The sequence below is a fragment of the Bidens hawaiensis genome, unplaced genomic scaffold (assembly GCF_021521415.1).
Source record: "Bidens hawaiensis isolate Kalapana, Puna unplaced genomic scaffold, B.hawaiensis_p1.1 tig00011830_1, whole genome shotgun sequence".
Taxonomy (NCBI): Eukaryota; Viridiplantae; Streptophyta; class Magnoliopsida; order Asterales; family Asteraceae; genus Bidens; species Bidens hawaiensis.
Genome location: NW_027491942.1, coordinates 640,572 through 666,332, shown reverse-complemented (window position 1 = coordinate 666,332; position 25,761 = coordinate 640,572). Strand labels below are relative to the sequence as shown.

The following is a 25,761-nucleotide window of genomic DNA, read 5'->3' as shown; positions in this document are numbered from 1 at the left end:
CATTTAATAAACGAGCTTGAGCCCGAATTTTACATATCAAACTCAATCCAGCTCGCGAGCTTAAATGAGCTCGATCCCATGCCTCTCCATATCCTCCCAATTTATGGAATACATAAAATAAAATGTTAATGACTACATATATTATTTTACCAACTTACCACCGTGATATATTCCCAAAACACACTTTTTCATACCTAACATCACAATATAAAAACCCACGCACACTATATGTTTCTTTGTATTATTTCTTCCTCTCCTCCCCACTAGGGGAAAAAAATACCAATTTACATAATTAAGTACACAAATATACTTTTCATACCCAAAACATGAATTTTAACAATTCAGACAAGTTGGAACTCCATAAACAAACCACCGCTGCCACCACCACCACCAGGCCTATGACTGCTAAAGTTAGTCCGGCGGCGAAAAAGACACTCCTAATCCTCAATTGCATCTTGTTATCCATCGGCACCTGCGGTGGCCCATTGATCATGCGGCTCTACTTCATCCACGGCGGCACCCGTGTCTGGTTATCGTCGTGCCTAGAAACCGCAGGGTGGCCGCTCATCATTATCGTCCTCATAATTCTCTATCTCCACCGCCGTGCTACCCAAAAAGATATAAACAATAAACGAACGACGTTTATTTACATGCGTCCAAGGTCATATTACATAATATATTATTAGAGTTTGATTATTTTTTAATAATAATATATTATTAGAGTTTGTAAACAAAGCAGAGTTTGATTATTATATTGTTAGATAGTAGTTGATTGATTATATTTTTTATATAATTGATTATATTACATAATATATTATTAGAGTTTGTAAACAAAGCAGAGTTTGATTATTATATTGTTAGATAGTAGTTGATTGATTATATTTTTTATATAATTGATTAATAATAAAGTATACCTAATGGGTTTTCATTATTTTACAGGTTATTATGTGCGGTAGCCTTCATTGGTACCCTCACCGGTCTCGATGACTACCTCTACGCATACGGTGTCGCCCGCCTCCCCGTGTCCACCTCCGCGTTAATAATCGCTTCCCAGCTAGGGTTTACTGCGTTCTTTGCTTTCATTCTTGTGAAACAAAAGTTTACACCGTATTCTATTAACGCGGTGGTGCTTTTGACGGTCGGGGCGGCGGTGCTGGCGTTGCATACGAGTAGTGACCGGCCGGAGGGTGAGAGTAAGAAGAGGTATGTGATGGGGTTTGTGATGACGGTGGCGGCATCGGCGTTGTATGGGTTTGTGTTGCCGTTGATAGAACTAACATATAACAAGGCGAAACAGGAGATAACGTATACATTGGTGTTGGAGATTCAGACGATAATGTCTTTGTTCGCCACTATATTCTGTACGGTCGGAATGATCTTCAACAACGACTTCAAGGTACAACTTGGTGTTTTTACTCACTCATATATAGCATCTATGATTTCATGATATTTGTATAGCATAGATTTGAATATAGTTTATACCGTTATATACAAAGTTAGATTTTAGTAACGTTCTTAAGAAACTTATATTTGAATATAATATATATCGGGTTATTCTTCGTGAGCTTAACACGCTAACAGAAGTGTGTTAGCGTGTGAGTTAAAGAATGCATGATTACTTAACAATTGTAAGGTTATCTACTTACGTCTAATTATTTTTATTACATGATAGCGCGCGCCCACATGTCAACCGTTAAGTATTTAAATTTATAACATAACCTTTTTTCAAAATATTTTAATTATACGTTTAACCTGTCACTCCATTCATGTTTCATCTTACTATACTATTAAAGCTAACATATCTTTTTCATATGTCATTTAATTAGGTTATCCACATAGGTTGCCAAATATACAATTTTTATAAATAAATTATCCACCTAATAAACAATTTAATTTTAAACATTAATTCCTAAGTTGGAGAATGTTCCAAAATAAATGGTTATAATCACCATTTATTGAGTAACAAAGGCTATTAATTGTCTTCATTGTTATTTTCTAAAATTTTGAGACTTGGTTATTTTATCTTTTTTGGATTTTCAGAAATTATTTAAGAACGTTTGGACTGAATGTATGGACGTTTGGATTGAAATGATGTTTTAAGTCAAGAAATTTGGATTTTATTGTTGCTTTATTTAACGGTTCAATCAAAATTATAATTGTTATATCTCATTATGTTCATTTCTATAGCATTCTTTATGTTGTGTACTTATATGTTCTATAATTTCAATAAAAATAGTTTTTATAGTACACAACATGTTACAACATCTATATGTTTACAATTCATAGCTTACAACATATGATTTCAGTACATGATGAAGTTTTAATTATTATGTCTTTTTATATTTCATGGTATAAGTTAGAAATATGTTTTATATTGTTATTTATCTCTGTTTTTATTTTTATGTTGGATTTTTTTAATTAAAACAACAATGTGACACCTTATATTAATAATGTTAGATAATTTTTCGTTTACAATTCATTAAAATGTATAACACACACATATATATAAAGTTTTATATATTTCCACCCGTGTGTAACACGGGATTTAACCTTATTATACTATTGTACGTCAACTTTGTTTACAATTTGATTACAACTTATTTAACCTGATATAACTTAAATTTAATCCATCAAAAACCTGTCAAACTGTGTGGCCTGTTTAGACTAAAAAAATATATTTTAATAATGTATATATATAACACTTAATTTCATTAATAACTTACAATCCTTGTTATAATTGCATTTCTAAGTTATACCTTTATACACATGCATGTGAACTAATATAGTAGGGGCATTATAGGGGGAAAAATCCAGTATAACAATCTTTTATTATTTATTTTTATTATAAGTTATTACATTATATAGTCTATTGGATCCTGGCTTTTTATGAAGTAGCAATATTAAAAGAATATCAAAACTTATTTCAGAGTTGAATAAACCTTTATATAAAGTACTTTATGAATAGGACCAAGCAATATACTTCAACCCCTTTTTGTGGGATAATTTCTTTGTAACCATCGAAAAGATATTACACTATTTACATAATCTGGCACACTATGATACAAATTTGTGCACTTCATTGCATATTTGCTTCTACCATATAAGATAGTAATGTTTATCCTAAATTTGCTAAGTTATTTTAACCCTTTTTTTAATTAACGGCGATATATTGTAAACATAGCCCAAAGCTTAACCCATTTTATAAATACATGCATATATAAATCTAACATTCATAATTTATTTATTCACGCCCCCCCATCTAAAATAAAATTATTTTTATTCACTAATATATATGCATGGATACAATCGTAAACACACTAGCTATATATTTACTAAATAGAATGTCGTGTTTGCATAACTATATTATAATGCATACACTAGTGCATAAGAAGATTCACTAATTAATATATTCATTGACCAAATAAAAAAAAAATGTGCTCCAAATATATGAACCACAACTCAGTTTTTTATTCGGTAACAGATAAGATAAGGAATCGATGTAATGATAGAAGTGACAAAGAGCTTAGGCATCAATAAGAATATTTTCAAAGACACGTAAAATTAGTTATTTGGTTTTTGATTATTAAATAAATCATAAATGTTTTTTCCGCGAATGTATTGCAAATAAATCTTATATGTATCAGCATTGTCCTTTTCATATGTAAATTAATTCTTTTTTCTCTATTAAATACGTCTTCATATTTTTTTAATATATTAATGAGCATCAATATAAATATAAATTACTACGAGAAAAACAATCTGAAATGTTAACTTTTAAACAATTTTATATGTATTTTTTTAAACCATATGTTCTTACTTAAATGCTGTATATATTATTATATAAACTTGCTAAATATTATTAAAAGTGTATTAGTTATCTTTCTTTTTTCTTAAAGACAACTTTTATTAAACAGGCAAGGAGAAATTACATCGATAATAAATTTAAAGCTTTGAACGACGACCTATTTTTAATACAAAGATAACCCAAAAATTTAATATATTCTAAAATCTTTGAATCCATAACAGCTTTGTTTTCAAAAATCACTTTGTTTCTCATCCTTCAAATTCTCATTATCATGTGCTAGCTTTTATCTTCCGTATTACGGAGGTTGTTTTATTTTTTGTTTATAATATTTATATATTATTTTGAATTTTAATTTTATTTATTGTAAGAAAGTTAATTATATACTTAAGGTTTAATGAAAGAAAAGTTTCACAAATAGATGAGATGTTATAACCCGCTTAAAAGCTATCTGGGTTTGGTGAAGCCCATAACTCGCTTATTTTTTTTTACTATAAACTTGTTTCTTAATTGTAAATAATATTTAAAAAAACACATATTAAATTTTAGTATATCCCTATTTTATAAGATTTTCATATCAAATATTTAATGAGATTAGTTTTTAATTTAATGAGTTATGAGATCTTATAACCCGTTTAAGGGTTATCTGGGTTTGATGAGACCAATACCATTGAATTCGGTTAAATTTATGAGAAACCTTCATTTACAAATAAAACAAGCTGATGACTTGAGAGATATAGAAAGCAACTAGAGAACTTTTAAAAGTTTTATTTGTATATATTTGATGTTTTAATGTATTTAGAACATATGATTATATATGACTATAGGAGTTGACTACGTCAATTAACAATGACTGGATAATATTCCCAATTTTCTCTTACGACCCCACAAGTATGTCCTTTTATTCCAATCAATCCCTAAAAAAAAAAAGAGTGACCTTCACAATCTCCACCGTGTAAAGAAGACGCCAAAGTTTCTACGAAGATTGTGATTATATCCTCCCAGTTGTTTCTCTTTCTATATATTTTCAACAATATAATTAATTAATTAATTATAGTACATCATAAAATCAAGAGAAACATAAAAAGGAATATGTATTAAGTGGAAAATTAACGTACAAATTAAATTAGCGTGTTAATTGTATGAATTAAGTAGTGTAATTATATATACAATATAGTGTAATTATATATACAACATAGTGTAATAGTATCCTATTGATTGGCATGATAATTTTGTAAAAATAAACAAATTTAATTTGTTTATTTTTATATATAATTACACTACTTGATTTTCACAGTGAAAACGCTAATTTAATTTCTATGTGATCCAAACCCTATGTATTAGTATCCTATTGATTGGCATGATAATTTTGTAAAAATAAACAAATTTTAGTGGATTCTTTAAAATGCAAGTTTAATTCATATATAATTAGAAAACCATTTTGTCCATATATCTTGAACGAGCCCTGCAACTCTATACAAATAAAAAGTTATGTATATTTTAAGTGAAATAAAATTTATTGATTTGAGTTCAATCCTATTATTTGTAGGTGATTCCCACAGAGGCAGCCGAGTTTGAATTAGGAAAAGCAATATATTATTTGATATTGTGTGTTAGCGCTTTGTGTTGGCAATGTTTCTTTTTAGGAGCCATTGGAGTTATCTTTTGTGCGTCATCACTCCTATCAGGAATTATAATCGCGGTTCTTCTTCCTATAACAGAGGTATTAGCCGTTGTTTGCTATAAAGAAAAGTTTCAAGTCGAGAAAGGAGTCTCACTTGTTTTGTCTCTATGGGGATTTGCTTCTTATTTCTATGGGGAATACAAGTTTACAAAAAACAGTAAAGATAAAACATATTCTTCTCAACAAACAATGGAGCTTGATCAAGTTAATGTGTAATTTTGGGAGTCATTAGCTTTTATTTAAGTATGGTATTGTATTTCTGGTTGTAGCCAAAATATCATGTCATCTTAATATAATATATTGTGAAGTTCACAAAAATTAATAAAAGTGGAAGCAAAATTTATAAGAAGAAAAAAACAATTCTAAGGGAAGTGGGGGTGGTCCGTTATACACGGCCATCACGCGTGATGGCCTCACGAACACCGCCGCCGGTCCCCCCATCACGCGTGATGGGGGTCCGGCCGTGATGGCCATCACGTGGTGAATACCAATAAATTTGAACGTTGGGGAGGGGGGTGACCGTTGGGGTTGGGTGATTAAAAAAAAATAATTTAAACAATATAAATTAACAACCATTTCAATCCAACTCAAAATCAAATCCAACTTAAAACACTCTCAATCTTCTACTACAAAAACCTATTTCTTCACCACTTCAATTCAAAACAAAAAAAATATGGATTTTCCGAGCAACTCGTTTCCGCTAGACAACGATAGCTCTTCGTCTTCGGACGATGACATTGTTGAATGGTTCCCGTTGTTATATAACGAACTTGAAGGCCCGAGCCATCCAAAGAAAAAATGGTGGATCGTGATCGTATACATGCCCACTAAGTGCTAATGAACGACTATTTTGTGGAGGAGCCGAAATACAATGACGAGACGTTCAGGGATCGGTTTCGTTTGCCGAAATCTTTATTTTTAAAGATTGTAGCGGACGTCGAAGCAAGCGAAGAATGGTTTGTGCAATGAAAAAACCCATGATCTATAGCATATTATATGCATGCATCATATTGCACAATATGCTAATAAAAGAAGACGGACGTGCAATTTCTCTAGATTGGGTGCTGGATCCTCCTACTCAAGTTCCCATTCCTGAGAACGTGCAATTAGACTTGCGGAACGAAGATATTCACCATCGGTTGAAATATGATCGAGTTGAACTTGTAGGTTCTTTAGATCTGGAATTTCCGAATTCGAACGAGGAGTAGATTGTTTAATGTAACTTTTATTTTTTTTAATTTACTATTGTTTTTAATTTTTAAGTTGTAAAAAAATATATAAAAAAAATTCCATCACACCACACCACACCACACCACACCACCACCCCCACCAAAATTCCATTACTAGTGATGGAAAGTGGTGGGGTAAGAGGACACACTTGTATTGATAGGAGCAAGTGATGGTTTTTAAACCACCCCCACCCCGCTAAGCCCAATTACAATAACTCTCCTAGTTCGATGTAACATTTTGTAGAATACTTTCTTTCTTTACGGTAAAGGTGCATTTAATTTTTTCTTTCCCAAGTTTCATTTTGCCCGTAACGAGATGTATAGATATATACCCGAAGGGTAAGTTTTTTCTGACTTCTAGAAATCCAAATTTGGTACTACTAATAATGTTTGGACATGTATGCATTTGGAACTCTAAGTAGGGATGGCAAATAGGTTGGGTTGGGTCGGACGGATCATGGGTTGACACGAGTTAGGGTCAGAATGAGTTAGAGTTAAAACGGGTCAATTAAAAAAGATTTGTTTTGGTTTGGGTCGGAAAAAGTTAGGGTCGCGGAACAAGTCTCGTGTTTTTTAACGAGGATACTGGTGGAAACATTTTAATTTTTTTTTTAGAAATTTTGTTTTTTATTTATATTTTAAGTTATGATTTTTTTATTATTTTTTTTTGAAATTTTTTTTGACTGGTTTTCTATTAAGATCAAAAACCTCTAAAAAAATTAATAAATAAATAATAACTCAAAATATAAATTAAAAACAAAAAAAGAAAAAAATTAAAATGTTTTATCCGTTGTCCTCATTCCAAAAAAAAAAAACCTCGAGAAGTTAGCCGAAATCGAAAAAATCGACGAAAACGAAACCAAAACGGATCGAACCCATCCCGTGCGAAAACTTGTGTTGGCTCGAAAGATGTTGTGAGGCAAAACCTAAACCGAACACGTTCCAATCCAAAATTCGTTTTGTGCCGAAACCTATCCGACCTGAAACTTACACATTTTCTTATTACACTAAACCACATCAACCCATTTTTTAAAATTTTTCCACCCATTTTGACTTGAAAATAACAAGATAGAATTTCAAGTGACCCACTTTGATTATTTTAGCTAAAATAGATGTCCCAAATTAAACCATATAATTTTTTTAATTAAACTAAATTGACCTATTTAAAATGGTTTTGGTCAAGATTGTCACCGCTACTCCTAAGGCTAAGGAGTATACATCACTTTCTCTATTTCTCCTCGTTTGTCCAGCCTGTTTTTCCTCTATCTTTCAACATCACCCTTCAACCAATGGTATACACCATTCTGCTCATTCCTTATCATTCTTTATTTTCTTTTTTATTTAATACAATTTATAAATTTAATATAAAGAGTTAAATTACCACGAATCATTAAATTTAATTCTGAAAATATAAAAAAAAATAATTATAAATGATATTTCATACTATTAATAATTTTATTAATGGTTTTTCAATAAAAAAATTATAAAAAAATTAGTTTTATTAAAAAAAATTAAACTTAACAATTTTATTAATAAAGGAATACAAGAAAAAGAACTATATCCAACCTAAAACCCACCTGTACATCATCTTCTCCAAATTCAAAATACCTAAATCACACCTTCAAAATCTTAAGATTTCAATCCACCTTACTTACTTCAGAGGACCCAAATAATCAACCTATATCCAACTTAAAACCCAATAATCAACCTTAAAAACTTAAAACCCAATAATCTTAAGATTGAAATCTTAAGATTTCAATCCACCTTACTTACTTCAGATGCCCCGCTTGACCCGCCTGACTACCCTCACGCAGACCCCGTCACGCGTGAAGTGGGGAAGCCAGGGCGGTGTTCCATTTCAACCAGTGCCTTATTATCCGTCCATGTCAGGCTAGTGGGGGTGTGACACTTAGGACTCAGGCGTGTGACTCTCAGTTGGTACTTGCTTTGTTAATATATCAGAGTTTATGTGTTAATTTTAGCAGAAGACTTTAAGTTATTATAATATTAATTTACCTTGAAAATTTACTCTGGAATTAAAATGCCCGAGTATTCGGTTTACAAAATATTGTTTATATTACAAGGATTTTATAATCAAAATCGAGCCATCTTGTAGCGCGAGCTTATATGCCTTTGATGACTCTAATTCTTGCTATTTCTATTGAACTCAGTTACCTGCAATGTGGGAATAAAATACGTCAGCTATATGCTGGTGAAACATTTGACTCTTAAAATCATTTAAACTACAATCATAATAAAAACCTATGTTTCTTGACAAGCTCAGCGGAAATATATCTATTTCGGTATCTGTAACACTGCCCTACACACACACACAAATTTCTTCGTGCCACGTAGCCAATACCGGAGAACTAGCTATGACTGTTAGGCCGCGGCCACACAACCTTTGAATGTTTAGGGTTAACAGTTATGTTTGGATTCATACACATGTGTAATTAGTCGGAGTTGCTTTTATTATCTATTTTGTATTACAACGGTTTAGAGATCACGTAATCTCATGTAAATGTTTGACTGACTCTTTAAGACAAACAACCTGTTTATCTTATAGAGAATAAATCTGTTTTGACTGTTTGTAAAGGTTTAACATATTCACATGTACCGTCGGTGTGTTGTTGATAAACCTTCTTGATATGAATGTGAATTATGTTAACCTATAAATAAATAGGTTTGTAAGATTACCTTGATAGTATTTCTTGATTAGACTGCAGACCTTAAGTTTGGTTTTAACCATGATTAGGTTTGCGAATGTTCGTCTTTAAAATTATATTTGTATGTGTGTGACGTTTGATATAGCATTCTTTGGCCTAATAGGTTCTAACACGTTGGCGAGTTTCTCCAGGTAAGTAAACGGGTCCTGCAGTTGATTGGAATTTATACGAATTACCTTCTTTAGGCAAAAACTCATTACTAGTGATGCCCCCTTCTAGTTACTACATGTCTGTCAAAAATATAATTTTGTTTAACCTTACTTCTTATAGAAGTAACGTTTATTGAAAATGTTTGTGAATGCTTTAATAATCTTTTCAAGGTTAAAAGACCATAGCTTTGACTGAGTCTAAGCTATTTATAACATACTTGAAATAACTTAAACGTAGATCCTATCTTAGCGGACACTCGAGAATGCTAATAATAATAAAGAGTGACAACTTGGTTGGCAGGGTCTTGGTACTAGCACGCTTAAATGATCAACAAAGCGTCGGGACTTCGATCTTTGCACGAATTCTAAGAAAACAGGATGTCGGCACGTAGTAGATATCGGGTAGGCTTCCCTAGGCTAAGTATGTGTTTTTGGGGGTGAACTTTGGGATGAAATGACTCAAACCCGTCACTCCCCTTTTTATAGTCAAAATTTGGCTTCTTCGCGTAGCACGAAGGACAGAGTCCATGTCCGTTCACTTCGCGCGAAGCGACTCTCTGCCACCTCTTGACACGTAGCCTGTACAATTGTGCCGCGTGTTGACTCGTGGTTGGACAAGTATACCCGATTACTTAATGAGGTTTCGCGTAGTGCATATTGTGACATAAGTCGGACCTACGAACGTTTATTGTAACATAAGTCGAGAGATGGACATTGTAAGTATTTCATATGAACTTAAATAGTGTATATTGTGTGCTAAATCATATCTAACACGTTGACCCACAACAAAATACGTTGGACGAAAGGATAATAGCTAGTACCCGGTTAAAGAAATTGGTTTAAGGGCATTATGAGAAGTTATTCAATAAAATAGAAGTTTAGAAGTGTTTGATCCTTTTAGGATAATGGCTATTTGATAATAGCTAATTAATCTTTTAAATGATTTATGTCAAATATTGTACCTTGTTTACAGGCATTATCAGATACTATCTTTTGTAGACATGCAATGTTTTAAAAACCAGTATGTATTAGCTGATTATACCGGATTTCGATAAGGTAACCGATATTTAGAGCACGGTATTCTTGGACGGTTTGCTAAAAATCGTACCGGCCGTTTTTTTAATTACCGCTATAAACCTGACAAACCGGTTTAAAACATAATAGATTTTTTATACTCTTTTGCTGCCCATATTTTTTTAATAATGGTTGTTAACCTAGAGGATAAGACTGAAACGAGTAAAACAGTAAACGACGATTCGTTAATCAACCACAAATCCAAGGTATTTAGCAACACTTTTAAGACCTAAAGCAAGTTAGGCAAACAGTCCCTGCGACACTGTCTGCGTGCTTCCACGCCACTTGTAGTATGTGATGAGTTTTTGTGGATTGACTTTTATGTAGATCGGGTGACGTTTGTTCCAACTTAGACAACTTAACACGAATTAGTTAACGACTATTAGGTGAGTTCTAAATACCCATTTTAAAATGTTTTTGGGGTGGTGCATATGGGTATCGGAACGTGAGAAAGGTTAAGTATGAAGTTTTAATATAAATGTTTTATAAGTTTAGTGAAAGGTCTAATCCATGGTAAATGGTTAGGCCCCTCGTATGGATAAGTGTTAAGCCCCTCATATCTAGGCCTTTGTACGAGCACGCATTAGGCCCTTGTACGGCATGAAGTTGGCAATGCCTTTGTGGCCAATAAGAAATTATACAATTGTGTATGTGAAGTTAACGGCGACAACCATTTGAAGTTGGGGTTATTATGATCCTTGAATGGGTAGATTTAGGCAAAAAACTTATGTAACTTATATATGATGCTATATGAAGTGCTTATGTAACTCAGATTTCAACAATAACACATACGTACCCGAGGTTGAATAAGGATGGGCTGGCACTGAGGCAAGGTTATCCAGCTGAGGATTGACATCCAGAAATTTAAAAGTTTTATGATTTTGTTATGTTAAGACAATCTACATTATTATGTTACCTTCATGTGTAAAGCTTGTGTATGTTTTCAGTTGCAAAGTTATGTTTATTTAATGTTTAAAAGCCATGATATATAGTTAACCCCCCCCCCCACCCCCACCCCCACAGCAACATAAATTCATTGCGTTTAAGTATTTGATTGATTTTGGCGAATAATCTAGCCTTTCAAATCACAGTATTTGATAGATTTCGTCAACTAAAGATTGGAATTGTATTTCATTTAATCCTTTTTATTAACTGGAAAAAGTTTGTAGGGACAATCTTATAGAACCCAGTTTTGTATATTAGTCTTTTGTATTTACTTAGACAGTTTATATTGTATCTAGGTAGCTTGTCGATTTTGTTTATTTGGTGTCTGGGCCTGAGGCCCTTTGTATGTTTAAGCCCATTGAGCCGTTAATAAAGTGAATAGAAGCATGAAAGTCTTTCAATATAAATAGTAAAGACTTTACATGAAAAACTAGCTTTTGCCAAACTCTCCTACACAAACCCTTTCTGCTCTTTCTCTCTACCCTCACTTTCTTTCCTACCTTCTTGGAAAATAACCAACACTCCAAGATCCGAAATCTAGATTAACCACTAGTGATTTCCGTTAGCTAGTGGTCCAGATTAACTTGGGAACTTAGTTGTTAAATCCGTCACGGGACCTACAGATCTTGTAGCGACGACTAATTGGTGACAGTTTCCACCTTAGCGTCAAAGCAATGACGACGAGACATGTGGTGACAACTCGTCGCCGCTATTGCCTACCGACGCCATTTAGGAATGTTTTGTTTTTGTCGCTAAAACCTGGTCGTTTCAGACAACTTTTGTTATAGTAGATGCATTAAGAGGTCAGTATAGCTTCATCAACGTAACTCTTCACAATTATATATCCTTCTGGATTTGTGATACGTAGGGCACATATAAAACACTTACAATAATACAACACACAAACATTGGTCAACAATAATATCCTATATTATTTCCCCCAAAACTAATTTTAACAAATTTAACACCATGGAGAACCATGAAGAAACCACTAGTTCCACCACCACACAAGTGACAGCCAAAGTTAAACCACCACCCTCTTAATCCTAAGCTGCATCTTACTAGCCATCGGAAACTGCGGCGGCCCATTAATAACCCGCCTCTACTTCATCCACGGCGGCAACCGCGTATGGTTATCATCGTCCCTAGAAACCGCGGGTTGGCCCGTCATCATTATCCTCCTCATAACCCTCTATTTCCTCCGTTGTACAACCGAAAAATTAAACAAACCAACAACAGCCATCTACATGCGTCCAAGGTTATCTTTCCTTGTATATATCTGTATTGTACTTCTATATACAGTTATCAATTATGCATTGCATAGTTGACCAATTATTGTACTTCTATATTACTGTATACTTCTATATGCAGTTGATCAATTATGCACTACACCTAACAGGGTTTTCATTACTTTGAAGGTTATTCTTCGCGGTTGCATTCATCGGCCTTATCACGGGTCTCGACGACTACCTCTATGCTTACGGCGTCGCCCGCCTCCCCATATCCACGTCAGCCCTAATCCTAGCACCCCACCTCGCTTTCGTTGCGTTGTTTGCTTTCATTCTTGTGAAACAAAAGTTTACGGCGTATTCGATTAACGCGGTGGTGCTGTTGACGGTTGGGGCGGCGGTTCTGGCGTTGCATACGAGCAGTGACCGGCCGGAGGGAGAGAGTAAGAAGGAGTATGCGATGGGGTTTGTGATGACGGTGGCGGCTGCGTTGTTGTATGGGTTTGTGCTGCCGTTGATAGAACTAACATACAAGAAGGCAAAGCAGGAGATTACGTATACACTTGTGGTGGAGATTCAGATAGTCATGTGTTTTTTTAGCAACCCTCTTTTGTACGGTCGGAATGATCGCCAACAATGACTTCAAGGTACAACTTCTTATAACATCATATTCACTCATTCTTTTTGGCTTTGGTTATCCACACACCCTCTGACTTCTTCACACATCCTTTCAAGTAAGGTTCCATACGATAGTATAGGCCCTATACGATCGTATGTAGGGTGTGTGAATAACCAAAGGGTATACGAATAACATATCCCTTCTTTTAAATAGTTTTTTTTAACTACCAACAAAAGAAACTTTTATAACTAGAAAGAAGAAGCGTTAAACAAAGGTCCCCACATAAAAAAAAAGTTTTTAATAATGCAATGAATCTTTGTTTGATTTTTATTTTAGATTAAATAAAATATAACATAAAGAGGTAGCGGGGTTATATAAAATGTGTTTAGAAGTAGCCAATACATAAACTAAAAAAGAAAAAAAAATTATATTAAAAATATACTTTGTGAAAAAAATTGAGCGACGGTGCGAACTATCGCTCAATCCTAGATCCGCCCGTGCACCATATTCTATGCGAATGACATGCAACCTCTATTTTTAAAAGGAACCTCGAAAATATTTTAGTTCCATATGATGTTAGAGCTTAAAACCTTAATGTCGTACCTAACTTAATCATCAAAATGCTAGCCACCGCCAGTTAGTCGTGGTTGCTAAAATACTGTCATTGTCTTAAACAATGCTTCACATATATAGCTAGAACAATTTTTGAAAATTGGTTGGGCATTTCAACATTTGGCCCTACAACTTTGTCCGTATTTGCAATAGTCCATATAAAAACAAGAGACCCTGACTTATCTCCACAAGAGTATGCCCAAATTTCAATTATGATTGCCATATATGGAATTCTAGGTCATATATACAAAAAGTTCAGTTGTTCGAGTTCTTATTCAATGTATTTATAGAAAATTAGCTGTATAAGTTTTTTATATATAGTATGTCTTCTCATAAAGACAAGCTAGCTAGATTTTAATTAAGATTTAGACTATTACTCAATGCTTAAAATAAATCATATGGTCGATTTAATCAATAGCATCCTGAATTTATATATATTGTGTGGCTAAAGACAATTCCACTTGATAATCATCTCCCACCAGAATTTACTTAATGAATGATTTTGAGCGAAAGTTGAAAGCATGTTCTGCTTGTGTGTGATATCAGTGACAATCAAGTGTAACTCTATGATTATTATGCGAGTGTGACTGTCTTTGGCAACATAAATGAAAATTATTAATGTTTCTTGATAAATCATTAGTATCAACTATTAAAATTCAAATTGCATTTTTGTATAGGTTTGTATAGTAAAATGTGTTGGTAGATATTGTTTCTTTTCGTGCATAATAGTTGACTCTTTTCTTTTTCTTTTTTTTTGGCGGCATGCACTTTACTCATGATACAATCAAACTCGTACACGACAGTATTTGAATCCTTAACTCGTTTTCTTTTAACAGCAAATACCTCACTTTTTTTATATTTCAATGAACAATTACAAGGGGATAGATAAGAGATGAAACTTAGCAACGGAAACAAGAATAAATGAGGAAACAATATATGCAATAATATATGCATAAATCCATAATATATGGTAATAAAATCTCTTATATTAGTTTCTCGATTGATACAAACTTATTTCATTTAGTGTTATAAGTTGTTCAAAGCCACTCATTTGTGGAATGTGAATTTGGTTGTTTGTAGGTGATTCAAAGGGAGGCAAAAGATTTCGAACTAGGACAAATAAAATATTATGCAATATTGTGTGCTAGTGCTTTGATTTGGCAATGCTTCTTTTTGGGAGCTATTGGAGTTATCTTTTGTGCATCTTCGTTGCTATCAGGGATTATAATCGCCGTTCTTCTTCCAGTAACAGAAGTATTAGCGGTTATATTCTACAAAGAAAAGTTTCAAGCCGAGAAAGGAGTTGCACTTGTTTTGTCGTTGTGGGGATTTGCTTCTTACTTCTATGGGGAATATAAGTTGACAAAGAGGTTAAAGGATGACACGCAATATTCTCAACAATCAGTGGAGATGGATCCAATAAATTCATACGTATAATAGAATTAGTTCAGTTACATGCTTTCACATGGTTTTCATATTATATTTCAATTTATATCTCCTTAAGTCCTTATATCAGATTTAAAGTTCTAAAGTTGGGTTGTGTAACCATTTTAACCCTGTAAAGTGCATCGGGTCTCACGAAATCCTCTTTGAAATAATATACTTAAAACAACAAGACTAAAGGGGTGAAGCTTCATCAAGTATCAAAGTAGACAAAAAGTTTAGATTTTAAAGTAAGATAGAGAGTGTGCGAGTTTTCCGTTAAAAAAAACAATCAATGGCATAAAACTAGAGCATGAACGTTGAGAAACTGTAAGTAAATTTGTATTTAACTTTGGATTACCTCGTATATAGATGATTTAGACCAATACATATATATATAGACTTCCATGGGTACATTTTCATGAAACATCGTAATATATCATAAAAAAGTTAAATTAAAATTCATCAAACAAGTAAGAGGTGTGAGGTGCCTGTTTATTTTAGTTTATAATAACATTTAGGGGTGAAACACCTAAGCATTGGGGGTTCTGAATGGGCCCTTGATATTGGGGGGGGGGGGGGGGGGGGGTCCGGGCCAATGCCACTGTAGCAGGGCTCGCAGATTGGGTCGAATTCACTAGAATTTTAATTCCCAGAAATTGTCACATTTAAAAATAGGTCACAAATTTGGGCGCAACTTTATTGAAATCCAAATTTCAAATGGATAAGTGTCTTCGGTAGTTTCTGACCCCATCCCTGTAATACGAATTCTGAATCAATTGGTTATGACTCTTGTTTCTTCTGGTTCTTGAAAATTCACACAAAATCATACCAAGTTCTTGTCTCATTCTGAGTTTTATCCGATTGAGAATTTTAGAGAACCACCGAATTATTTCAACATGAAAGTGGTTCACGATTCTCAAATTATCCAAGCATTGTAATCTCGAATGCCCAACATTTTTTTAGGATGTTAAATGGGCCTGACTTGTCAAATGAGTGGTCTTGGGATCTTGAGGGTTGCAATTAGGGCTGTTCACGAGTCGAGCCCGAGTCGAGCCAGGGTGTTTTCGAGCTCGGGCTCGAAATTAAACGAGGTAACTTAAGTAGGCTCTAGCTTGATTTTGAAATTAACGAGCTTAAGATCGAGCCCACGAGCCGAGCCATGACTCGAGCCGAGCCAGAGTCGATTTTGGCTCAGTTACAAAACTAATCCAAATCAGCCCAGGATGTTTCAAATCAACTTTTTATAGCCAGTTTTAATCGAGCTTTTTTTGAGCGAGCCACGAGACCGAGCTTCGAGCCTCAAGCTTTTTGAACAGCCCTAGTTGCAATTCGTTCTCTGTTAATCTGGGTTAGAAAGTATCAGTCGGATGACTTGTTACAAAGTGGATTCTTTATTCGATACCATTGGATGACTTTTTACAAAACCCACTCTTTTGCTTATTTAGCCCAAAGTACCAAATGATCCTGTTAGTTTTATTTTTTATTTTTTAACCCACGTGTAACTCACCAAATCAGACCAATTTTATTGGTATGTTTAAAAAAAAATTCAAATTTTGTAGCTATGCTTATTTAATAAATTACAACTACTATTAGATCATAGAGACCAAACTTACAATCGAAAGCGACTGTCAAACTCAAAGTTATGGTGCCCGGACCAAACACCAAACTCCCACTTCTAATTCTTTCAATTTTCCCGTACAATAATTCATTCCATTTCCCATATCATTTATTTATATCAAACGCTATCTAATAGTCTAGCCGTCCGTTTGAAATTGGAACTCACGTGCAACACAAAGTACCAAATCAACCGAAATTCTATTGGTTTTATTTATAAGAATTCACGTGTACCCCTAAGGACCAAATCAGATTAAATCTTGTTTGTTGTATATATTTTTATTAATTTTTGAATTACTGTTAATATGCAAATTATTTAATAAACTACAACTAGTTATAGATCACAGAGCAAACTTAGCATCAAAAGTCACCACCAAACACAAATTTATGTATTCATATCACTCAGATATATACAGTATTTTCATTACATGATCTTGATTTACCAAAAAAATAAAAACTTTCCTAAAGTTTAAACAAAATTCATATCTATTAATCTTCAGATTTCACCAAGACTCACAATATTCACCATTGAATCTCCGGAGCCTCCTTCAATTTCCCGAACAATAATATCCGCAATCGTTGCAGAATCCATGGACATCGACCTTGTTGCTGCCGCAGCAGACTCATACTCAGTTTTCGAATCTTCATTTTCATCACAAATTTCTATTTCCGGTACACCAGACTCACCATCATCAACCAAATTCTCCACCACACGTGTATCTGAGCTCGATCCATTCATCGGGGAAGTATTATGATCATTCAAACTCATAATGCCAGCCCGACAAAGCGGGCAATTGGTATGTGAACTTAGCCACGTATCAATACAAGGAATATGGAATGCATGGTTACATTTGGGTAATAAACGTAACGTCTCATTATCTTGAAACTCGCTCAAGCAAACAGAACAATCGGTGCAATCGATCAAGTTATCGGCTTTTTTGTACCTGAAGACACTGATCGAGTTGATCACCGATGGTTGGAGGCCAATGGTGTTGATGTACCAAATGGGATGATCAACTTCAAACCCGTGTTCTTGATCAGGAAAGCCTTGATCTTGGCGGGAGATTGGGGTGGACGGGGCCCGCCGGAAGCGAGTAGAGCATCTTACCATGATGAGGTAGTAGCTGAAGAAGAGGAATGCACTGGCAAGTAAGGTTACTATTATTATGACATAAGGTGATATATGTGCGGTGGTGGTGTGGGGCGGTGTGGGTGGAGGCTGCGGCGGCCAGTAGAATTCGGGGTAGCTGCATTTGTATCGGCATGTTGGACCGCAATCGAAACACGTTGAGTTTTGGTCGGAATATTGTTCTTGGAGGAGTTTCCGGTGGTGGATGATTGCCATTTGGTGGTGGTGGTGTGAGAAAAGGGGTGGATAAAAATGAAAGAATTTTAGGTGGGTTAATTGGTGAAGAGGATTAATCATACATGATAGTTTGTGTTGATATTAGGTGGTATGTTATTGTCACTTTTTTAATTATTACGTTATGGCACTTTAGAGTATATATACATAGCATGCATGTTGAATGGTATATGTATTTCTAGACTCGCTTTCAAATATGTATGGGTGGTTAAAGATTATCCCCACAGGCCCCACACTTCTCTATAAAAAGATGTCATTCATGTGCGGGCGAAGCATATATGGGGACCGAGTAAATTTACACTATCCTAATCGACCCATGTTATGGAAAGTGTAACATGGATTTTCCGTACAAAACACAAATGAACCTATAACCAAAAGCATAGTCAGAGATTGAATTTTTGAATCGAAGTGTGAAGAATATAACGCGGGTGGGGGAGAGGAAAGGGAATCTGACATGGTTGGGTATTCAATAATATTTTTTCATATATCGTTAATAAGAGGGATAAAAGTGTTCTTTCACCTCTTGTTGAAAAGATCAACTCATTATCAAACACGTGTTTTTATTTCATTTTGTCTAATGTTTGGTTTATTCTTATGTTTTGCGTTAAACATGTATATTGAGTGAGATAAGCCGGCCATAGCGGTTGTGGGCTCAGTATGCCGGGCTTAGGAAGGTTGTGTTTGGGCTTGTTTTAGCTTGGGCTTTAGTGAAGTTGTTCTAAAATGGGCTAAACTCGAAGTGTGCTTGTTTTAGTCTGTGTTGGCTGTTGACTAGAGGAATAAAGAGTTCATAATCTCTTTATATTTTACACAAAAAGTCACTGTTATGTAGTTTAATGTTCATCACATTGATTTCATCCGTAAATTTTGAGAATATTACTGATTGAGTCTTTCATCTATGGGTAATAAATATGTTTGGTTTGAGATTATACAGTTTTGATCTTTCATTTGTGACTCTTCTACTTTAAATACTTTTTTTTACGGAGGTAAGGGAAGAGTACTAAGCATATCATGCTTTGCTGAACATCGATCAATAGAAAGGAGGAATTTTGTCACTACCCTTAAAAAACACATCATCATGCAATTAGTGTTATTGTCCATATGAGCATGCCACAAAAGCCCATATGAGCATGCCACAAAAGCCACCCATAGGTGTGGACTTAGGTAGTTGGGTAGAACTTAGATAGTGTTTTGTGGTGAGGTCCCTCTCAGAATTTATTCTTTAATATTGTTTCATCTAGTGCTGGTCAGGTATTAGATTCGTAAAACATGAATAGAAGGGAACAACTTCGCTCTAGAATATAAACTAGATAGGCTTTTGTACTTTATGCAACAAAACTTGTGCAGTACATATTCTTTTTTCTACTACACGAGATGACACCATGTTTCTCTAAACTAACAATGTGGCACCATAATAACCTTTATATCATCTACTAATTTATCAACTTATTTTACCCCACCAGAAAAAAAGAAAAAAATAATAATCAAACCGCGCGCATGCACACATATAGAACACATATATAGGGTGAGAGGTGGGTTATACTAAAAAAACTAGTTTGTTAAAAAGTCCTAAGAAAAGTTTATTAATCCTTGAATAAGATTCATCATGAGTGGACTAGATTAAAGCATGTCTTTTAGCAATAAATGCTACAGTACGTTGTATCATTTGTTCTTGTATTAAAAAAGGGTAATAGTGTTTTCTTTCACTATTTTAAAAGAAAAAAAACTAATTTAAAAAATAAAATTTCCTTAATCATTGGTACCGATTTGGAAAGAGGTTTTCTAGAGACACCCTCATTTTTGTTAGAGACACCCCCAATACGCCTCGAATAAAGCTATACGAGGCGTATTGAGGCATATTGGGCCCCTTTATAACCCTCCGTATAGTCCTATGTGGTACGTATTAGTAGGTGTTTTAGCAAAAGTGGGTGTCCCTAGCAGGACCCTTTGGAAAACACCATGCTCGGAAAATATATAAATTTAATTCACAATTTTTATTACAGCTAAACAAAATAAACAAGAATTAAAACAATAACTATTATCTATCTCTACCTATTCTAATAAATGAATACTACGTGTTACTTGAATAGCATGCATTTCCTGCTCAAGCTATTTTCTATTTTTAATGAAAATATATTTATGTTAGCGTAATATCAATATATATATCCTTTAATTAATCAAATAAATAATTACCTAAATTATAGGCAGTGGCGGAGTTAGAATTTTTTTCAATGGGTTTGAAATTTTTCAGTACTTGAATTTTTTTTCAGCGTTGAAATTTTTGGGCCGGGGCAGGTCGAATCGTATAAATAAAATGCAATATCACTATCGTAACAAAACATCATTGTCAACATTCAATAAATACAAAGTTATTTTAAATTATGTATTATAACTATTTCCTACGTGTTTTCATGTTTTGAATATAATTTTTAACACTTTCAATCACGATTTTAAAATGGAATTTATTTTGATATAACAAATGCAAACATCATTTATATAATCCTTACTCATAAAAAAAAACTAACCTTGCCTTTTGAACTCATATAGGATTTGATTATTTGAAATCAAAATAAAAAAAAGATGAATGGATGTAATGACGAAACTTAAACATTTTAAGTTAAAAGACCGAAAATATATATTAAATTTGGACTTTTTACATTAAAAGGGACCCTATCTAATAGAACTAATATTACTCACAACTAATGGGTTATATTTAATAGGTTGAACCAAAAGTTTTTAATCGGGAGTCAGAGTTAATTTTTTAGAATTCATTACCTAATAATAAATTTAAATTTGTTTACCATCGTTAAAAGAATCTAAATCGTTTTGAAGTACTCAGTAAATTAAATGAAAATAACAAAAGTAAATATACTGTCTTCTACTCTTAAACTATTATGTTGGGTTTAAAGCTCAAAACTCATTTAACCCTATATAAAAAGATTCTAGAATGGGGCATAACAACAAATGTCTTTCTTCATCCCTTTTAGCATACCTGCAAATCCAAAACAACCAACATACTTTCCTTTTCTATTTCTTTCTCATTTTCTTTTCTAATGGGTTCGCTCACTAAAATAAAATAGGTTCGTTCCTTAATTCGATACTATAGCTACATATAAAACCGAAAAAGTACCGGGCTCGAACGAACCCGGTGGCCATGGTATACCTCCGCCACTTATTATAGGGATTAAAAATTTGTAAGTATTTATGTATATACAATCAAAATATTTACATATTTAATAAAATCATATCTACCTTTTTTTATTAAATCAATTTATAGAATAATATTTATAGGTTTAAGATGATAAAGACGAAAAAATTATATAAATGAATAAAAATTTTATTCTCACATATTAATTCAACCTTTATAAATCCATGGAGTTTTCATCAATCTTTTTCAAAACTGTAATACAAAAGTATTTTTTATTCATGTTAATTTTATATATGATGTTTTTTTTTATGTCATTTATAATGAAACATTTTATCATCTTTTGTTAGAATTTAATATTCCATTAAAAAATATAATTATAACTTATAAAACAAGGTGTATCTTTTTCATGAATATAAAGAAATTGTGTGAAAATACCCTAGAAATTCATATGAAGATTTCATTAGAAAATATATTTTGAACTTAAAAAATTATTTAATTTGATAAAATATAATTTTTTTTATTAAATTTAATCATTTAATTTCTATAGCTTAATTATATTTTCTTTTAAGTATCTCGTGCATCACACGGGTTCTAAAGCTAGTTTTATATAAACTATAACAATCTAATACAAATATGATTATACAGTTTTGATCTTTCATTTGTGACTCTTCTACTTTAAATACTTTTTTTTACGGAGGTAAGGGAAGAGTACTAAGCATATCATGCTTTGCTGAACATCGATCAATAGAAAGGAGGAATTTTGTCACTACCCTTAAAAAACACATCATCATGCAATTAGTGTTATTGTCCATATGAGCATGCCACAAAAGCCCATATGAGCATGCCACAAAAGCCACCCATAGGTGTGGACTTAGGTAGTTGGGTAGAACTTAGATAGTGTTTTGTGGTGAGGTCCCTCTCAGAATTTATTCTTTAATATTGTTTCATCTAGTGCTGGTCAGGTATTAGATTCGTAAAACATGAATAGAAGGGAACAACTTCGCTCTAGAATATAAACTAGATAGGCTTTTGTACTTTATGCAACAAAACTTGTGCAGTACATATTCTTTTTTCTACTACACGAGATGACACCATGTTTCTCTAAACTAACAATGTGGCACCATAATAACCTTTATATCATCTACTAATTTATCAACTTATTTTACCCCACCAGAAAAAAAGAAAAAAATAATAATCAAACCGCGCGCATGCACACATATAGAACACATATATAGGGTGAGAGGTGGGTTATACTAAAAAAACTAGTTTGTTAAAAAGTCCTAAGAAAAGTTTATTAATCCTTGAATAAGATTCATCATGAGTGGACTAGATTAAAGCATGTCTTTTAGCAATAAATGCTACAGTACGTTGTATCATTTGTTCTTGTATTAAAAAAGGGTAATAGTGTTTTCTTTCACTATTTTAAAAGAAAAAAAACTAATTTAAAAAATAAAATTTCCTTAATCATTGGTACCGATTTGGAAAGAGGTTTTCTAGAGACACCCTCATTTTTGTTAGAGACACCCCCAATACGCCCCGTATAAAGCTATACGAGGCGTATTGAGGCATATTGGGCCTCTTTATAACCCTCCGTATAGTCCTATACGGTACATATTAGTAGGTGTTTTAGCAAAAGTGGGTGTCCCTAGCAGGACCCTTTGGAAAACACCATGCTCGGAAAATATATAAATTTAATTCACAATTTTTATTACAGCTAAACAAAATAAACAAGAATTAAAACAATAACTATTATCTATCTCTACCTATTCTAATAAATGAATACTACGTGTTACTTGAATATTCATTCCAAGCATGCATTTCCTGCTCAAGCTATTTTCTATTTTTAATGAAAATATATTTATGTTAGCGTAATATCAATATATATATCCTTTAATTAATCAAATAAATAATTACCTAAATTATAGGCAGTGGCGGAGTTATAAATTTTTTCTATGGGTTTGAAATTTTTCAATACTTGAATTTTTTTTCAGCGTTGAAATTTTTGGGCCGGGGCAGGTCGAATCGTATAAATAAAATGCAATATCACTATCGTAACAAAACATCATTGTCAACATTCAATAAATACAAAGTTATTTTAAATTATGTATTATAACTATTTCCTACGTGTTTTCATGTTTTGAATATAATTTTTAACACTTTCAATCACGATTTTAAAATGGAATTTATTTTGATATAACAAATGCAAACATCATTTATATAATCCTTACTCATAAAAAAAACTAACCTTGCCTTTTGAACTCATATAGGATTTGATTATTTGAAATCAAAATAAAAAAAAGATGAATGGATGTAATGACGAAACTTAAACATTTTAAGTTAAGAGACCGAAAATATATATTAAATTTGGACTTTTTACATTAAAAGGAACCCTATCTAATAGAACTAATATTACTCACAACTAATGGGTTATATTTAATAGGTTGAACCAAAAGTTTTTAATCGGGAGTCAGAGTTAATTTTTTAGAATTCATTACCTAATAATAAATTTAAATTTGTTTACCATCGTTAAAAGAATCTAAATCGTTTTGAAGTACTCAGTAAATTAAATGAAAATAACAAAAGTAAATATACTGTCTTCTACTCTTAAACTATTATGTTGGGTTTAAAGCTCAAAACTCATTTAACCCTATATAAAAAGATTCTAGAATGGGGCATAACAACAAATGTCTTTCTGCATCCCTTTTAGCATACCTGCAAATCCAAAACAACCAACATACTTTCCTTTTCTATTTCTTTCTCATTTTCTTTTCTAATGGGTTCGCTCACTGAAATAGAATAGGTTCGTTCCTTAATTCGATACTATAGCTACATATAAAACCGAAAAAATACCGGGCTCGAACGAACCCGGTGGCCATGGTATACCTCCGCCACTTATTATAGGGATTAAAAATTTGTAAGTATTTATGTATATACAATCAAAATATTTACATATTTAATAAAATCATATCTACCTTTTTTTATTAAATCAATTTATAGAATAATATTTATAGGTTTAAGATGATAAAGACGAAAAAATTATATAAATGAATAAAAATTTTATTCTCACATATTAATTCAACCTTTATAAATCTATAGAGTTTTCATCAATCTTTTTCAAAACTGTAATACAAAAGTATTTTTTATTCATGTTAATTTTATATATGATGTTCTTTTTTATGTCATTTATAATGAAACATTTTATCATCTTTTGTTAGAATTCAATATTCCATTAAAAATATAATTATAACTTATAAAACAAGGTGTATCTTTTTCATGAATATAAAGAAATTGTGTGAAAATACCCCAGAAATTCATATGAAGATTTCATTAGAAAATATATTTTGAACTTAAAAAATTATTTAATTTGATAAAATATAATTTTTTTTATTAAATTTAATCATTTAATTTCTATAGCTTAATTATATTTTCTTTTAAGTATCTCGTGCATCACACGGGTTCTAAAGCTAGTTTTATATAAACTATAACAATCTAATACAAATATGAGTTAACACGCATGTTTAGTACTTAATATGAGATAAAACATTGCATTTAGATTTTATATGAACTAACATACTATGTATGTTTCTCACGTGTCATTGGTCATCTTCAATTCACAACTTTCTTTTGAAAATCGTCTTTCATATACATCGCGTTGGTCATCTAAAATTTAAGACTAAAACACCGTGTTTGAAACATACAAACTAAAGCATCATGCTTGAAACATAATGCAATATGCCTGAAAACATATGAATTAGAACTAATGAACAAAACGAGATACAATGAACATGAAATACAAAAATGTTTAAATTACAAAAACATAACGCATACATAAAACACCCTATATATCTTAAAAACATGTGTGAGAGTACACATACTTTGTCAAATAGAAACACATCATGTAAGGAAAAAACAACAAAACACACAAATTTTTCCATACCAAAACCAATTATTAAGTGAAGTATTTCTTTTGAGCTCTCAAAACCTAAAGCATATATAGATATATACACACACAAATTATTCTATGAAGTACAGGCTAGGGTGTGTGTGCACATGTGTTGTTAGGTAAAAAGTTTAAAACAAACAATTAATGAATTAGCATCCTTTCATGTGTGTAGGTTGATACCCGGCCCGTATTTGTGTAG

The 25,761-nt window shown here is 32.6% G+C and overlaps 2 protein-coding genes and 1 pseudogene across 3 annotated transcripts; 2 read left to right on the top strand and 1 right to left on the bottom strand.

The window, feature by feature from the left end:
* Positions 1–372: 372 nt before the first annotated feature.
* Positions 373–5,742, top strand: LOC143539264 (purine permease 1-like). The gene is made up of 3 exons (XM_077032621.1): positions 373–661; positions 940–1,396; positions 5,352–5,742. Exons 1-3 carry the CDS (start codon positions 399–401, stop codon positions 5,700–5,702), a joined length of 1,071 nt encoding a protein of 356 aa, XP_076888736.1. The 5' UTR covers positions 373–398; the 3' UTR covers positions 5,703–5,742.
* A 6,761-nt stretch (positions 5,743–12,503) lies between these two features.
* On the top strand, positions 12,504–15,521 carry LOC143539260 (purine permease 1-like; annotated as a pseudogene). The gene is made up of 3 exons (XR_013136404.1): positions 12,504–12,867; positions 13,028–13,485; positions 15,150–15,521. The product of XR_013136404.1 is annotated as a purine permease 1-like (transcript).
* Positions 15,522–17,604: 2,083 nt separating this feature from the next.
* Positions 17,605–18,579, bottom strand: LOC143539223 (RING-H2 finger protein ATL52-like). The gene has a single exon (XM_077032597.1). It carries the CDS (start codon positions 18,532–18,534, stop codon positions 17,605–17,607), a length of 930 nt encoding a protein of 309 aa, XP_076888712.1. The 5' UTR covers positions 18,535–18,579.
* Positions 18,580–25,761: the final 7,182 nt, after the last annotated feature.